At 42.8% G+C, this 17,635-nt stretch overlaps 1 protein-coding gene across 1 annotated transcript in view; it reads right to left on the reverse strand.

Annotated features, from left to right (window-relative positions):
- Positions 1-63: 63 nt before the first annotated feature.
- The window catches only part of syne1a (spectrin repeat containing, nuclear envelope 1a), a 111,020-nt gene continuing 93,448 nt past the window's right edge, over positions 64-17,635 (reverse strand). Inside the window, exons 127-147 of the mRNA XM_076084527.1 lie at positions 16,360-16,485; positions 15,336-15,491; positions 14,812-14,970; positions 14,443-14,609; positions 11,302-11,464; positions 10,491-10,678; positions 10,033-10,183; positions 9,236-9,418; positions 8,798-8,935; positions 8,274-8,465; positions 7,830-8,148; positions 7,290-7,358; positions 6,707-6,840; positions 6,492-6,618; positions 6,182-6,393; positions 5,379-5,585; positions 4,848-4,976; positions 4,373-4,636; positions 4,146-4,235; positions 3,484-3,542; positions 64-1,452 (exon numbers count right to left, since the gene is read on the reverse strand). Of these exons, the coding sequence (XP_075940642.1) occupies positions 1,173-1,452; positions 3,484-3,542; positions 4,146-4,235; positions 4,373-4,636; positions 4,848-4,976; positions 5,379-5,585; positions 6,182-6,393; positions 6,492-6,618; positions 6,707-6,840; positions 7,290-7,358; positions 7,830-8,148; positions 8,274-8,465; positions 8,798-8,935; positions 9,236-9,418; positions 10,033-10,183; positions 10,491-10,678; positions 11,302-11,464; positions 14,443-14,609; positions 14,812-14,970; positions 15,336-15,491; positions 16,360-16,485 (3,513 nt within the window). The 3' untranslated portion in view covers positions 64-1,172. The remainder of the gene's footprint in view (positions 1,453-3,483; positions 3,543-4,145; positions 4,236-4,372; positions 4,637-4,847; positions 4,977-5,378; positions 5,586-6,181; positions 6,394-6,491; positions 6,619-6,706; positions 6,841-7,289; positions 7,359-7,829; positions 8,149-8,273; positions 8,466-8,797; positions 8,936-9,235; positions 9,419-10,032; positions 10,184-10,490; positions 10,679-11,301; positions 11,465-14,442; positions 14,610-14,811; positions 14,971-15,335; positions 15,492-16,359; positions 16,486-17,635) is intronic.

A 17,635-nucleotide genomic window follows, 5' to 3' on the forward strand; every position in this document is an offset into this window, starting at 1 on the left:
AAGTATTCATGGTGAAAAATATTGTGTTTGTATCCCAAAGTCAACCCCAAGAGCACACGGAGGTAAATATTTCATGTTTTATTATTCGCAAAGAGTATTCTTCATGAAGTCGGCATTAGCAAACTGTACATACATAAATAACATTTTCATATTTCATCACTTTTTACAGATTCTCATCCGCAGTTATTACAAAGCTCACTATTTGATGTCGCAGCCGTCGACTAAAACACTACCGGTGATTGTTTGGCTTCCTTAAAAGCGGAGGACTTTCAAGTGCATGCTCAAACAGAAAGATACAAAAATAACTGCCTGTATTCAAAGGCATTTCAACAAACATACTTATCAGTTGAGAGCCGTCTTTTTGTTCATATTTGCCCCAAATAATAAAATACTGAAATTAAAAACAGGAATAAATGCCTTGGCTAGTGGGGAAAGAAGTCGGCCATCTTGGCTGGACGGCTTCAGAGCAGTATGCTCGACAGCGCTCATGTCAGTGCTATTGGGTCAAATTTGATCTTTACCGCCATTTGAAGACATTTCCAATAAAATGTTTCAAGCAGAAAACGTTAAGTTCATCTTTCAGAAAGTTCTCCCGTTGAGCTGGTTTCTGTCGATAGGTCCGAGTAGCTCTTCAAATGTGTCTGTTGGAAATAAACTTCACATCAGAGACTCAATGATTGCTACTCAAACTGCAGGTCTACTGTACAATGTACAGGTGCAATATCCCACACAAGGGGGTTCTTTAGCTTAATCAATACTAACAATCTATTAAACTGATTGAACGCTAAATAAATAGTAGCAGCACTGGATATCATGGACTAAAAAGCACGGTCGACTTTGGCTCCCAACATACAGTATATAAATAGTGCTTTGATTTCTCAGGTTTCTTCATGAACCTTACAAAATAATATACACATTTGGGTTACAACAGGACATATCGGAGAGGGGTTCTCCAAATGAAGGGCCATATATATACTGGAGAGTGGACTTAAAGGGTTGAGGTGATTTCAGGAGAGTGGGTGTGCAATATAACGGAGAGAAGTCTTCATATCACTTCATAAAGCATGATAGCGCCCCAGCAGGGGAAGAGTTTGCTGCTTTCGGGCACTAGGTGAAGAGGAAACATTCAGTGGAGTCCTTGGCAAAGCAGTAGGTAGAGATTCAGCTGCTTCTCATATGGGCGGAGGTCCATTGGTGTAGCGCAACATGGGGTGGAAGGAGCGGGCAAAGTTGTTGGCGTGGTGGCAGCTGTAGTCCTCCTCGGTCATGGGCACCAGGCAGGCCAGGCCGATCAAGAGCAGAAGGATCAGCTGGACGGGAAGCGCAGCCCTGAGGACCCGCAGCAGGAAGGACTGGCCTTTTGAGGAAGAGGAGGAGGAGGAGGAGGAGACGTCATCCCCAAGGTCAGAACGGGAGGAAACGCAGCCAGCGGCGCCTGGTGATCTGCTCCGGCTGCCGGAAGACACAGAGTTTAGTTAAACACAGCAGAGAACAGACCTGAGTTCACTAGTATGTGCAAATCACGTCAAAATGGTATTGTTTTTTAAAGGTTTTTGTAATTTGAAAGCAAAAAACTTCAGCATTTAAAATGTGAGAATGGAAGTTTTTTCTGTTTTACGTCGTCATAAATAAAATGTTTTCGGGTTTTTAACTGTTTGCTGGAAAAAAGCATGTTTTTAAAAACATGACACTGTAGAATAGTTTAGAGAATTGTGGAATTTTTCACCATTTCTGACAATTAATGGACCAAACAAGTAACGGACAAAATAATTGTCGGATTAATTGATTATCAAATATTTTGTCATAAAAAGTCATGGTATAGTGTGTGTGTTACAAAAAGTCATGTATTGTATGTAACCCATAAAAATGTCATAGTCCTCGTATAGCATGTCTCATAAAAGTCATAGTATTTAAAGTAAAACAAATCATTAAAAAGTAATAGTATAGTATGTCATTGTCATAAAAAGTCACATTATAGAGTATCATAAATGTCATAAAAAGTCATTGTAAAGGCATTGTGTAGTTTGTCATTAAAAAGTCATTATTTTACATCAAAATATTTTTTTTAGCGAATTTCATTGAATAGTACTCTATAAAAAAATGAACTTATCTTTGTATAGTATATAGAAAAATAATCTGTAGTTGCAATAAATCTGGCAATTCAAATAGGCTAAAACAAACGTGTTTGCAAATACTACTTTACCCACGTCTGACCAACGAACGAAGACTCAACAAACACTCGGCAGGAAGGAAAATAAAAATGCAGCAAATAGAACCAGATTCAACCGTCGGACAGATTGAGAGAGTCACAGAGTTGAACACAGAGACGTGTACAGTAGACCTGCATACACACACACACACAAAACAGGCACAAACACACTAAGAAGACCACAAACACTCGTAGACAGCCGGCTGGATATGGGGGGGGGGACACTCCCAGTGAGACGAGTGTGTAAGAGTTCAATGCCACGTCTCATTCCAAACAGAGGAAGGAGAAATGGCAAATGCCTCTCTGCAGATTTCCACGGTTAGAGCCAAGACTCGAGGGAAGTCACAGCATGTTCTTACTGCAACTCTTCCTCGAAGAGCCTCTCTAGCCTTCCAATATTATTTAGTCCTCCTGGATGCTACAATACGGCTGCTGTAAGCACGCATGAGCAACATGTACACTGTGTGTGTGTGTGTTCATAGACGTAGCTCACGGTAACCCCTCCTGTTTTGTTTCCAAAAGCCCCATTCATGTTAGATAAAGAGTGTGTAAAGGAGAACACTTATGGCAAGACTTGTTTAGGCCGAGTCTTCACCAGGCCTTTGTGTTGTTGTTGTTTATTTAAAATCATAGAAAGTTAGATCAGAAATGACAGAGAGTCAGAGGTGGCTGAGTTAAGATGTCTGGAAAGGAAACACGGGGAACAAGGTGGGAGTTAAGGTAGAAGGGGAACAAAAAAGCAGGAGTTATCGGATCATATCCTCCTTTCAACTATGAAGAGAATAAAACAGGAAGGAAACAAGAAGAAAGAAAAACAGAGCTAAAGGAACAAGGGCTGAGGGGTCACCGGGATTCAGACAATGACATCTAGTGGAGGAGAGTGCTAGTCACTCACAGAGGAAAGAGAAAAAGTACGACACGGCAACATTTCATGATGCCATTCAAAAAGCAGCAGAGATGCAGTGAAGTAAAACATTTAAAGGAGAAAGGGAGCGGCCTGATGTAGGCGATTCCCCACTCGTTTAAGAGCTGATAACATGTTCTCTAGAATAAGGGAGGATCATGGAACGCAGGGTTAAAGCCCAGAAAACAATCAATTAAAGAAGCCAAAAATCGAAATGATCTCATAATCTCGTATATTTTGCAATGAGTAAAACATAGCTTAATGTGATTAAATGATTTTGTCATGGATTGATTGAATAGAAATCAGGTTTCCGGGCATAGCTTTGGTTCCATCATCGTCCCGTGTTTCTAGAGTCCAGGAGAGAGGGTACCTGTGGCGCGGGCCGCTCTTAGGGTGTCCTGGGTGGGCCTGACTACTTTTGCCTCGAGGCTGTACCACGTAATGAGCAGGGAGGGGTAAAAGAAAGAAAAGAATGTTTCAGTCAAGGGCAAATGAAGACAAAGCCTCAGATGAGAGCAAAAACAAATAACACAAAGAGCCATAACATCGCTCGAGAAGGAATCATTAACAACAAAAGAGCAGCAACATAATCAATGGCGGTGATTGACTTTCAGAACCAAGAAATCTGGCTTCTCTAGACTAAATTAGTTCAAGTCAAACAAAACGAACAGAATTAAATACGCTTGAATCATTAAGTTAAATAGTTATAACAGAAAAAAAAGTAATTTCTTTCAGACATGAATTCCAAAATGAGAGCTGAACTAAGCTACTACAGAACAGTTGTATCATGTGAAAACGAAAAGCCAGGTTTTCTTGTACATTTTTGGCAGATCAACACGGTGTGGGCAGCAAAAACATCTCAAAAAAGGGAGGGCTGGGGGAGGGGCAGCAGTACAGCAATTGGAAAAGGGAAAACTTTAATATTATCAATAAAAGTAAAGGGGTAGTCAAGTGAGAATAAGGAAGTAAGTTGGCTGTGATGTTATTTTATGGAGGCTAGCCAGAGGGGAACATCATGAGGGGAAACATTACCGATCGCTTGCGACTTTGGACAGTCACCTCTGACTCAGGACCAGCTGATCCACAGATTTCTGATTTGCCAACAGGCAACGGTACGCAATCCTGAAAAATAAACCAAAACAACAACAGTCACCCTAACATTTAGATCTAAAAAATAGTCCAAATTGAGAGGAAGCTTTGGTATTTTCAAGATAAAGCGACCCCTCGTTCACTCGCTCTATATTCAGCATTTGTCTGACCTGCCGTGTGTCCGTGGTCTCCAGTCTCCTCTCCAGCTCCTGGAGGTCTGAGCTGACCTCCCTGAGGAGCAGTCTCAGCCTGTTCAGGATCACGTGCACCTTCTCCCGGGCCTCCAGACACTCGCTGCCCTGAGCCTGGCTCTGCTCCGAGGCCTTCGACTGCAGCAGCAGTGTCGGAGGTTTGGTGTTGACCAGCAGCTGAGCCGACAGCTCCTGAAGAGACGATACCTTCTGCTGCGAGTCCAGCAGCTCACGCCTCATTTTCTGCAGGAGAAAAAGAAAGAGACAGAGGAGTCAGCAATGTGGTCAATAAAGACCTCTTTGGCTTTCATGTTTATATGCTGAGTTATTTCTATATTTTTTAACATATTTTAATTGTTTTTATGATTATCAGTATTTGTCACAAGACATTTTATTAATGCTGCTGTTTAATGGCGAGTCTGCTGCTCACAAACCTCGTGTTACAAAGACATACCGTCAGTGTTTTGTGATGAGCTCGTAGTGTTTCGCGGTCCAGTTTGGGGGGGAAAGGCACCACCTCATTCCTCCTGCGGTCGATGTTCTCCAGCCACAGCAGCAGACCGTGGCTCATCTCATGGAACTCCTGAAATGGCATAATTGATATTAGCTATGTGTTTTGGCATCGTTATGACATAAAGTCAAAGTCTAGTATGTCATAAGAAGTCATAGTACAGCATGTCATATAGAGTAATTAAAAAGTCAGGATGAAATGTAATAAAACCAGTCTCATAATTCTTGTTTCATAAATTAAAAATACAAGGAGATGATTTGAAGTTTATACCTCAAGACATTTTTATTTGTTTGTGTACAACCTTTTAAAACTATTTCTTTGCAAAATGATATATACAGTATATAGATGGCTGAAAGTTATAAAAAGGTTTATTTTTATTAATATGTACAAAAGAAGATGCAACGTAAAATTGGAGAAAAGGATGCCAATACAATTTTATTCCTTCCTGGAGGGTGTATGTTTTTTTCCCCGTACCTGGCACTGCATCAGCGCCCTCTGTAGCTCTTCCCTCCAGTCCTCCAGGGAGGTACCGAGCCGGTCCCAGCGTGTGTTCATCTCTTTCAGCCTGTCCCTCAACTCCCACGCCTCCTCAGAGTCAGGCTCTGATTGGAGGAGCTCTGCACTGCTCAGATTGATGGACAAGACCTCTGACTTGTGGGCATCCACCGCTTTCAGCAGCTCCTGAGGGCGTGAGTCAAAAGAAGGAAAGTAATCAAAACAGCATCTACATGTGGTAGATTATTTATAATGACACTGAACCATGAACCGGGCCAGACTCACTGGCTACAAGATAGAGTATGCTGAGAAAGCATGAGGTACCAACAGACATGAGTGCAGAGAGATTAGGCTGAGTTTGATCTTCCGTCATTAGGGTTCAGAGGGATGTGTCATAGAATAGCGATATCTTGCCGATGCTTTACAGCAGCGACAGCTGGACTAGGTATTAAGGAGTGAGTGTGTGTGTGTGTGGGCCTTTGTGTGTGTAAGAGTGAGTGAAAAGATAATTGTCAGCACCCTGCACGTGAAATAGGACATTATGAACAAGGCCAGTGGGGGCAAATTACTGCAGACAAACATGTACAGTTCCTAAAAGTATACTGTTCAGGGACTGACACAGATAAAAGTGCACAGGCCGAGGATGTCCAACAGCGGATGCTGCAAAACTGATGGTTCCAATTTCCAAATGCAACCAAAAGGAGTTCATAACAGCTTCCAGGACATCAGATTATTCTGCTGCATTGAGATTTTGGCCTACAAATGAAGCTACATTCTTCTACCTTGAGCTTCTTGATTCTCTGCTGGATGGTGTGTATGTCGGTGCTGAGCTCGAGTCCTCGCAGCTGGTTGAGTTCAGCCTCAGACTGACCCAACCAGCCCCGCAGGGTCTGCAGATCCGAGATCAGTTGCTGCCACTGCTGCAGGTTCTGCTTGTGCTTGTGCTTCTCACTCAGAGTCTGAGCCTGGATCAGCTCCCAGCGCTCGATCACACCTGAAGGGAAACGGATCACATAAACTTAACATGGCTCACACAGTATTTATGGGAAGGTGTAATCTATCATTAAATGTGTGCGTTTGTATGTAACTGACCTGCACTTTGAGTGTCTGTGCTGGTGGGGTTGGTGAGTCCTGGCATGTCATCCTCGTCTTCAGTCAGCTCTCCCTCTGCTCTCTTCACGGCGTCTATACTGCCTCGACACTCTCCCATCAGACGCATCTGGAGGGATGATGTCAATGATATACGTTTTGGCTTGAAATAAAACTTATTACAATCCCATGTGCATGTCGTAATGTGCCGGACTCACGTAGCCCATGTATGTGGAGTCGATGTCGGGGCTGGAGCTGTTGACGGTGGACTCTCTCTGCTGGAGGTGGTATCGACCTGCATCCAAAGCCTGATCCAGCTGTCTGAGACTGGCCTCCAGCTGGCCCGGCTCACCTGCACAAAGACCACAACAAGGTCAAGAAACGTAGGAGGGCTGATGACTTTTATATTAGCATGCTGTCGGTGTGGAGACGGATTCTGTGATGGCATGCATTAGTCTGAAAAGCAAAATAGCAGAAAAGAACACAGAAGTCAGGTTTTTATCATATTAATAACGATATTAGCTGTGAAATGAAAAACCAAAAAACACACGCACAAGTAAAAAAGCAATGGCTGTGATTAGCATTTAGTGATCTGGACTTCGGCATGCAATAATGTCATCTTTGCACTTTTAATATGCCAAGGTTTCTCTGGATGATGGGACATGCAGTCTGAATGATGCTTCCTTGTGTGGCACAAGAAAATAATAAAATAAAACGGTGTTTTAGTCGATGTTTATGGCATGCTCTCATATGTCAGGCTGAGGCATTCCTTATCAGAACCAGGGGGCTGCTGTTTCCTACCGGAGGACGATTTCAAAGTGTTCTCAGTCAGTTTTATATAGGCCTCTGGGCTCTCTGGGATAACTACATCTGGGAAGAGAGACATACAACATATACTTACAATGTGGGCATGAATTTATAAAGATTTGTTAATGAGTCGGCACTGATCTGGATCAGCTCAGAACTCTGTGTGCCGTTGAGAGTAACTGATGTCAGATCTATAGAAATGACTGGACGTCATTTAAAGGTTGAGATTCCCCTTCTTTGAAAAGACTTCCACAGCAACATACAATACTGGAAAGACATGTTTGTGTAATAATTTATTGCTTAATGATTTATCATTTTCTAGTGGCAGACTGAATGTCTTGTTGTTTCCCATATTCGAGAGGAAATAATGATTATTTCAACACTTAAACCTCTCTAACCATTTCTACCTGATCAACTCTATTAAACATAGATCTTTATTTCAAAACACATCAATAACATATTAATTTATAACTAACAATACATTCATATTTGACTGCTTATCAGCATTCATATACTCAATTTGATGTCACCAACCTGACAGCACTGTGGCAGCCGTCCTCAGATACTCGTCTTCCTCCTCTTGCCCTCGGCTCCTTTCCCCGGGGCCTCGTCCTCCAGGGCTGTCCAGACCCCTGCTCAGGTCGTAGTCGTGGTCCCACTCTAACGGGATCGAGTCCACGCTGGCCGGGGTGTCACGTCCCGAGCGTTCTGCCCGGATGAGGGCGGTCGTACCCGAGGCTGGACGGCTGGATGTCCGCGGCAGAGAGGAGTCGCCCCACTGCAGCTCAGAGAGCTCGCCGCCTTCCTCCATGTCCAGCTCTCTGTCTGAACCATCGAGCTCGTCGTCTACCAGCTGGGAGACACGCAAATATTAGTAGAAGAAGGAAAGCGAGATGGTAGGAGGCACAGAGAAAAGGCAAACATGAGAGAAAATGCAAAAGCTTATCTGATGTGTGTCGTCCGTTTATCTTTACTCACAGGCAGTCGTGTGAGTTTCTTGTAGTATCTGTCGACTCGTCCAAAAACCTCCTGACAGTATCTCTGCAGCTCCTCCAGCTCTTCCTCGATGACGGCTGCGTCCAGAGGTTCACTCTTCTCAATCAGAGCTTCACCCTGTCTGAACACCAGGTCAATCTTCCCCGTGTTCAGATAGATCTCCTGCTGGAAAGCCTGAGAAGCACATACACGTAGCAGAGGTTCAGAGAACTGCATCTAACAATAATGCAGATTATCTCACACCGGTATGATCATTTGAAGAGTATTTAGTCAGTCATGTACACAATTAAATGTTTACATTTCAGAAAGTTCCCATCACAATTTAGCCAATCTAAAATTTAAAAACAAAACATACATTAATAAATACCCTGTTTATTGTACTTTCTATTGTACTGGTTGGTGGAGTCTTCATTTTAAACTATGATAAATACACTGTTCTTGCAGCCGTTGTGTTATGTATCATGTTGGCTTGTTGTGTCATCTAACAAGCAATACTTCCGTCTTACCCTGAGCTGTTTTATCTTGGCCTGTACGTCACACTCAGAGAAGTGCTCTATGTTGGTCAGCTGGAGGTCCATCTCAGTCAGCCACACCAGGATAATGTCTCGTGCCGTCTCAAACTCCTCCCTCTGGCTGATGAAGTGCTGAATAAACACAGAGAGACAAACAAACAAATATACTTCATTGCTTCTCTTTATCTTTTTAACTCAACGTGATCATTGACAAAATGTAAGAAATTCAGTGAGTACAGAAAGTAAGTGAGTGGCGTCAAGTACGAGGATACTTTTGGATTTGGACATCGTTCATTGATGCAGCATGTGGTCAGATGGAATAATAGAAGAGTTCGTCAGAGCTAATGGGGAGCTGTTATATTAGAACCAAAGTTGCATAACTAACTCTTGCAAACATCCGTCATTGAGCCAACAATGTAAAACAAACGTTACCTTGAGTCTGCGCAGGATGGCGGCCACCCTCCTCTGCAGGTTATCCCATCGCCTGTTCCCATCGTGTACCATTTCCCTGAGTCGGCAGGACGAGTCAGTGCGGTTCTCCCGGGCCAGGCGGCGGTACTGTTTGTTGATGAGCTCCAGCTGGGTCAGGCACTCCTGCACCTGACGCTGGAAGGCCTGCAACAACAACAAAAAGACACACACACATATCCAAACACACACAAATTAAAGCTCTGAATAGGACACACGTATTTGGAAACACACATGCAATTTTTCTCAAAACCTTTTTATGTGCATGCACAAAGAATACAAACAATAAACAAGGACTACAGATGGCCCCAAAATCTGTAAATATGTTTTCTGTTTTGCAGTGAGAAGGAAAATGCAAAAAAACAAACATAAACAAATATAATATATAAACAAACAAAAAACGTTACAATAATTAATAAGAGGTCATTCAATTTTGAAGCTCAAAATCCTGAAATATGTATCAATCTGTAACTAAAATGATTCCAATTAGGCACAAACAGTGCAGATCCAAATGGTGGCAGCAGGAATGTGCACGTGCTCAGAGACAGACTGCAGCAGCTGAGCAGACGAGTTTGAGCAACATGACACTCTTCTCTCTTTTTTTCTATGACCTATTGCTCACATGGAGAAATGGAAATGTCTGACATTTAACTTAAAAAATATCAAAGCATGCACGTGTAAAAAAAAACAACAACACAACATTTGAAACAAGCTACCAATTCAGCTTGCATACATGCAAACACTGTGCAACTGTCACAAACCTCAAACTTTTTGAGCTCTTCTTTAGCGACAGTGTACAGAACTCCAGAGGAGTTAGGCAGGGCTGCTGTTCTTTCTGAGGTCTTCAGCCAATCTTCAAATCTGGAGTAATCATCCAGAAACCTCTGCCACAACCTCCACGTTTCCTCAATCCTGCACGGATAAAATTGCAGAGCAATGTCACGTCAAATTTCTTAAATACAAACACATGATTGTATGATTAGTAGTAGTGTAATCAACAAGATCATAGTATACTATAGAAGGCAGTGGGATCTGGTTGGTATCAAGTGCATTTTCATATATTCTCATACATCTAAAATACTGAATTGCCCATTCACAACATAGTTATACATAAACATCTCAGCTCATTTGAAAACTCTTAAACCACACAAAAGATGTCCCCAGTGCATGCATATGAATGCAGATATATGAAAGCTGAATTTATCAAAGAGGCACTGACTTGAGCCTCCTCTCCATGGACATGGCACAGATGTTCCTCCAGCGTCTGTCCAGCCCTCTGGTGGCCTGCTGGATGGAGTCACACTCCGTCTCTGTGGAGCAGGCGTCACAGTCGTGGAGCAGCACTTCACACAGGTTCAACACTGACGCCACTCCGGTGCTGTGTTTCTCTATGTCCCTCTGCAGCTCCTGCAAGTCAGTCAGAACAATGACTTACATTGTTGCAGTACTTAAAGGCTGTATATGTAGCTTTCAGCATTTCTCTAAATGCTGTTAAATGTTGCGTGATGTTTCCTGACCCTACTTCTTGGTTTTGCTCCACATGCGTCTTTTATGCCATAAATTAGTTCAGCAATAGTGTACAAAATGAACACAGTCGGCCTGCTTTAAGTACAGTAAATGTCTGTGTTTGCTAACTCTGCAGCTCTGGAGAGCAAAGAGGTCAGTGGGCTCTCAGAATTAAAGCTTTAAACAAACAGCCAGAGATGTACGCATGAGTCACGCTGTGATTTCCTCCTGTGATTCAGTGCCACTTATTTTCCACCAATGCAGTTTGAGTCATAATGTCCTGCTGTTATTTACTTTTTTTGCAGAAAAGTAGATACTCACAAAGTACACGTGTGCTTGTTTGTGTCTGTGAAGGTGCTTGAGTGTGCATATGTCTTGTAGTATGCGTGCAAGACATGATGTCATTTCCTTAATCAAACATTTTGTAACTCTTAAACAGAGAATGTGCTGGTTAATTTCTCATTCCTTTAAGGCTTCTTTAGGACATCAATAAACTCTTCTGCTTAGTGTGTGGTCCCACTTGCCTGCTGCTGGTTGAGTTTCCTCTGAATCTCCTGGTCGTCACAGTTGTCGTAGACGATGGGCCTGGACAGCTCTGTCTCGATGTGAGCCAGCCATGAACGCAGGCTGCTCATGTTTTTATCCAACTGCTGCACCGCCACGAGGGTCTCCCTCAACTTCTTCACCCTGGTAGACAAACGGATTCAGAGAGCGAGTCAGCGTCAATAGATGGTACAACTGTAAGCACTGAGGCATGTCATGTAATAAGGGACGGCTTCCTTGACAGATCTTTGTACAACTTGCTCAACAACAAACCTTAAAACATGCTGTAAATATATAACTGGAAAATCACTGATTGCAGCATCAAATAAAGGAATATCAGAAGAAATATTGGTTTTAACGGTATGGACAGGTTTTTAAAATTCATAAAAGTATCAAATAAAACGCTTTTATTTCTTAGAAGTTGTAATTATTTCTGTTTTATTTTTGTAGAGTTGTAAATATGTAACCAAAAATAATATAGAACAGGAAAAATGTTCCCCAAAGAAACTTACTGAACACATATTTGGATCTGGTTGTGAATTTGAACTAAGACTGAAAAAAGAAAAATGGTGTCTCATAGAAAGCAATTTTTGTACGAGTATTTCTGATCGGCACAGATAATTAAGTTGGAAGTGATGAATCCTTACTTGACCCTGCATAACAAGTGGGAACCATTTATTCTGTAGTTGTTGATAAGAGTGAAGGCGTTGCCCATTTAATGTTACATAAACAAACCAAAGACCATGATCTGGTAACAATAGACACATTCAGCAGGTCTACTCTTCTATCACTGCAGCTCTAATGTGACGTGGCATGATGTGCTGCATGGTATCAGCTGCACACCACATTCACAACATTCCTAAAGCTGCTTTGAGGCATCTCACAATATGCTGTAGGAGACAGTCATTTGACTGTTTACATTATAGGATGATATATTGCATAGCATCACACAGTATCTACTGCAAACACTGGTCCTTGGTCAAATACAAGCTGCAAATAATGAAAGTGTAAGCAGCATTTGTTTTAACTTATTGTATACGGTTGCTCAGCTTGACTGGGTATCAAACAATGATTCTACACCCTCAGTAACAATGAGAGTAACACTCCTGCTGTTGTCTGAACTATCTGTCCTGTGTAGTAACCTCCACTCTATTTTTTTAATTATTTTTTTTTTTTAATGACAGGCGCCCGGGGAGCCTGGGGTTCAGTGTATTGCTCAGGTACACTTTGACACGTGACACGTCCCAGTCGAGTCGAGGTTGCCAGACAACCCTCTTAACCCAGTGAGCCACGGTCACCCCCAAAAACCAGAAACCAGAAACCCAGACTTGTTTAAACAACATTTAAGAATATACTTTTACAAACTAGTTAAACCAGATCTCCACTAAATCATGAGGCTAAAACAAAATAAATATAATAAACATTGCAGAAAGAACACGTAGCTCTATGCGGAGCAGAAACATACTGAAAACATTCCTATCTGGATGCTGCAGCACTCTTCATAAATAATGCTAGAAAAGATAGCAGGAGTTGGATAATAACACAAAACATAATCTATTTTAAGAGAATGAGAAAAATAAGCTTTGCATGAGGAAAGCACATGGAGCTCTTTCAAGACTCTTGTCGTGTGCAATGCAGTCTCAAAAAAACAGTTTCAACATAAATTCTCAAGTTTGTCCTGCCTGTTGACATCGCAGTCACAATCCGGCAGATCCTCACTCGGGCATCCTGCCATATTATCCGTCCCTAAATCCAAAACCATGGGGGGGGGGTGCGGAACTCCCAAAGACAACGTTGATGTCAGGAAGCGTAACGGTGTTGATCCAAACACTCTTCTCTTCTGTCTGTGTGCTCCACATGGAACTTACTCTAAACTCTGTGCAGAAGGGGAGGGCAAGCAGGTAGTGGTGGGCTGGCACAACTGTGACTACTCAACTGTTGCTCTCCCAAGTTTAAAAAAAAAAAACCCCAACAGTCGTGTGTGTGTGTGTGTGTGTGTGTGTGGGTGCCTGAGAGTGACAAGTGCTGCTGTTTCTAAAAACAGACTTACAGTCAGAGGCATGTGCCACAGAGCTGGCCTGTGTCTGAGTGTCATACACCGAATACACACAAATGGGATGAACAGAAGCAAAGGCTGGAGGCTCCATGCATGTGAGCAAACCTCACCGGATAGTGCACATCAAGAAGAAAAGGTTTCCTGTAAACCATATCCGCTGGAGAATAATAGATCCTTGTTTCTTCATAAAATAAAACCTCCAGAAGATATCAAAAAATTGATCCACAAGAAAAAAAGTCTAAAGAAAACAGTACATTGTAAAGTATTCTGTACTCTGAGACAGCTACAAACTGTCTGTCCTGTTGTTTTTAAGTAAAAGACTTCTATAAGAGACAAAGAGAGCACAGCTGTCTGCATGAGGTCAGACACTGTGCTCCCCTTTATTCCTTCATCCACTACAGTCCCGGATGATAACAGCCGGAAGACTGCTGGGAGGGGGGGCAGCTGGGGTGGTAAGAGTCTGGTAAGCGGAGGTGTCCAAAGTGCCAAAAAAGGTACATAAAGACAAAAGTAAAGAGTTGAGGAATGTGACCTCTCTCTGCTTAGTTTGCAGCTTCACTAAGTGGAAACCCCACTGACACCAGCATGGAACTCAGGAAATGCCTCAGCAGCATTGTGGGAAAATTAATTCTTCCACCATGTGTCACAAACCGAGGTCAAGGCAGGCCTTCACTGATTAAAAAAAAACCTCTTCTCCACTGGGAGGAGTGATGCAGCAGAGGACCAGGAGTGTGAAGAGTCATTACCTTTCTCTTTTCGTCCAAATAATTATACTGTGACGACTCTGTATACATATTTTTCATTTATCAGACCACAAGCTACAGCCACACGTGATAGTGTGTACATAAACTTGTCTACAGTTGTTCTAGTACACACTTTTTTTAAAACATTTTTTAAATATGAATTGCGTCCATCGAACTGATATTAACTATGAATCATGCTATTAAAGACCATGAGTAGTGTGAACCATATTTCTGAAGCACTTAAGACAATACAAAAGAATATTTGACTTCATTTCTCATAAAAGTCTTTCTGGAGTTTCCACTCCAACCTTCACATTACCCACCTGGCAGCGATGAGGTCCAGCAGGTGTTGCCAGCGCTCGCTGACTTTGCTGAGTTTGTGTTGGATCTCGGCCGCCTTGCTGTCTTGGCTGGACCTGGCCAGGCGTGCGCCCATAATCTGCAGCTGCTGCTTGTTCTCCAGAGATACACTGATCTCTTCCTGGTAGTCCTGGTAGAGAGACATCAAGGAGGTAAATAAATAAACAAAGTAAATAAATCCATCTGTGCAGAACAGCGGCCAAGATCTGGAATTGTCAAAACAATCTGGACTCAACACTACGGTTGTACCGAGTGAACGTCTTCGTGAATAGAAGTGTAGTGTTTCGTTCATTTACACATTTTAGGTATGTTGCTTTGTCGCGTTAAATCACCTTGCGGAGCTTTTCGATCATCTCTTCAATGCTGATGTCTCCATTCTGAGAGACCTTGCTCTCCATCTGTGTGAGCCACTCACACAGCTCCTTGTTTTTCTCATTGAACACGGCCCACTCGTTCAGCTTCTCGCTCACCTGCTGCCTGCGCAGGGAAAGCTGAGGGGACAGTGGGGAAGGGAGGATGTGAGAGAAGCATCAACGAGAATATGCCCAGTCCTGGTAATTATTCTAAACTTCTCAATCTCCACTTCACAGTAACACACAGCTCACTATAAACAGTAAGAAGTGGAAAGTTAGCCACCGCTGAACTCTTACTCTGACAAATGTACCACAGCTGACAGCACTGTTGCTAAAGGCACAAGTTGAATCCACAATGTGAAGAAGGCACGGCAGGTTGTAACACAAATTAGTCAGAGATTACACAGAGAAAGCTCTAAAATAAAACAACATCAGCCTTTCAAAACACCCAAGAATTTTTTTTTTTTTTTTAAATCATGGTCATGTGTACTGTGTGAATCTACCTGGTGGCAGACCTCCCCCCACTGGCGCTGTAGCAGCTGGAGGCGTTCCTGTAGGACTGTGATGTCATCTGCACTGACCACGCCCTCCAAGGAGTCCCTCAGCAGGAACAAGGAAGTGAGGTCATCGGTCCAGCCCGCCACACTGCTCTCCAACTCCTGCAACCACATGACATGAAAAGAAATGATTTACACAAGCACCGAGAGGTGACTCATAATCCTTAAAATGTGAAGATACACTCAGACTAGCCTGCTAACCAACAAGCCAAAGTCTAAAGCAAGAAAACCCACAGAACAGAACGACTGACGCTCAACTGCAGCTGCTGCACCCTCATAAATAGTGATGAGGAGAAGCAAAACAGTAAACTGACAGTAAATATCACAGCAAGAAAAAATACACAATTTCTTCTAAATGCAATGCAATGCTTATCTGAAATAAATAAGGGTAACATGTTACATTCACATATTAATACAAAACAGCTCCATCCAAGGTTAAAGGCTAGATAAGGTAACAGACGCATCAAACCTCGTATCGCCTCCTCGTCCGTCATTGTGACGGTTTTGCGGCGGTGTAATCATTTGTCGACCTGGAGAACGTCTCCATTATGCAATACGCACAAAAGGAAGCACACACACATACAAACATATACCCCCCACTGCAAGCAGGGATGCTCTCTCACTCTCATGCGCACGCACCCTCTCTGTCCTTCTCTCTCTCTATCTCTCCCCACCCCCCCTCTTTTCCCTCAGCTGATGCTGACTATGTGCAGCTATTCTCAGAGCCCTCCTCCTCCTCCTCCTCCTCCTCCTCCCTGAGGAGCTCAGGACATGTCATGCATGAAACATGACTGCATACACTGTACAGTGGTTAACAACAAACTGCAAATTATTATAATGAGAATTTTCACACAAAAATTAAAGGACTGCTGTGGGAACAATAAGCGTCCACGTTAACATAAACCAACATAGTTAACATAAACCAGGAAGAAAACACAATTTAAATATGTGTGTATTAGATTCTTCTCACCTTGCATCTGATTTGCTCTAAGTGCAGCTCCTCATGGTGGTCAGGCAGTGGCCCAGACAGCTTCCTCTTGAAGGCCCTCAGCTTCTCCAGTGATGCATTAATGCCCTTCTCACATCGCTCCCAGTTCTATACACACACAAACACACACAGTAAGAATAGGAGCAGAAAACACACACGCACAGATTACAGGGCTTCTCGTTCTTGGGAAAGTTGTTTTGAATTCTTCCTGCAGCTGCAGAATACATAATAAACTGACACGCACACGCACACACACACACATTAACGCAAGGTTTAAGTCAGGCCACAACAACAATCATGCTGTTTACAGCTCACTGAGCCCTGAACCTCCTAAGCAACCCCATGAAAAGAGTGATACAGCAAAAATCCAAGAGCCAAAGAAGAGAATTAACGAATGAGAGGTTCTGCTCCAAAGGGTGCGGATTAAAGCTATTTTTAGAGTCTGAATAACGGTCCCATTCAGGATAAAACAGGGTAATATTTGGTAAGACATGCTGCAGCAAAGTGGCATACCCGAAGCAAGAGTCATGGTCAAAGAAGAGCCAGGGTCGGACAAAAATACCTTCAGTAGCTGCTATTCGTATTCGTAGGAGAATAAGATTAAGATGACGAAAGGAAAGAACCATGTTCAACAAAAAAGCCAAATTCCCAGATGCATCTTTTATAGTGCGTCACTCAGTCCCATTTAAAACACAGTCTGCAAAATCTACCTCGCAAAGTTCAAATCATTACAGCTCACTGCGCAGTGTCTGCACTCTGCATGTGTGTGTGTGTGCGCCCTGGCCTGACATTTAACTATTTTTGTGCCATGTTAAGCCATTTTGTACTGCTTCAGCAAGTGCGCAGATGCAATTTATCTGAAGACAGAAGTGAGTGAGCTCCGTCTTTGTCCTTCACTTCTTTTCAGGAGTTAAGATGCAGCGTTGCATAATTCATGTGATAACTTGGTTTCAGTGTCCTGCATGTACAACGGAGCAGGCTCATTAAGGGCTCAGATGCCCTTCGGCACCCTTCTCACTGCAGCACGGTAGAGACACAGCTTCTAGCCAGCCTTCAACACAGACTGTGCTCCAATGAGGCTTCCCAAACCTGCAACAGTACAGCATGTCCCATAATACAGCACTGATCAGTACTCTCTTCCCCCTAAAAAACTGCCATTGTTACAATCTACTGCATGTATAATGAAAATAAATAAATAAAACAGACGGTCTTTTCTTGTCTAAGCTACAGTAAAACATCTAACACCGTAACATAAAGA

Source organism: Anarhichas minor, unplaced genomic scaffold, assembly GCF_050575085.1.
Source record: "Anarhichas minor isolate MPS153535 unplaced genomic scaffold, ASM5057508v1 ptg000136l, whole genome shotgun sequence".
Classification (NCBI taxonomy): domain Eukaryota; kingdom Metazoa; phylum Chordata; class Actinopteri; order Perciformes; family Anarhichadidae; genus Anarhichas; species Anarhichas minor.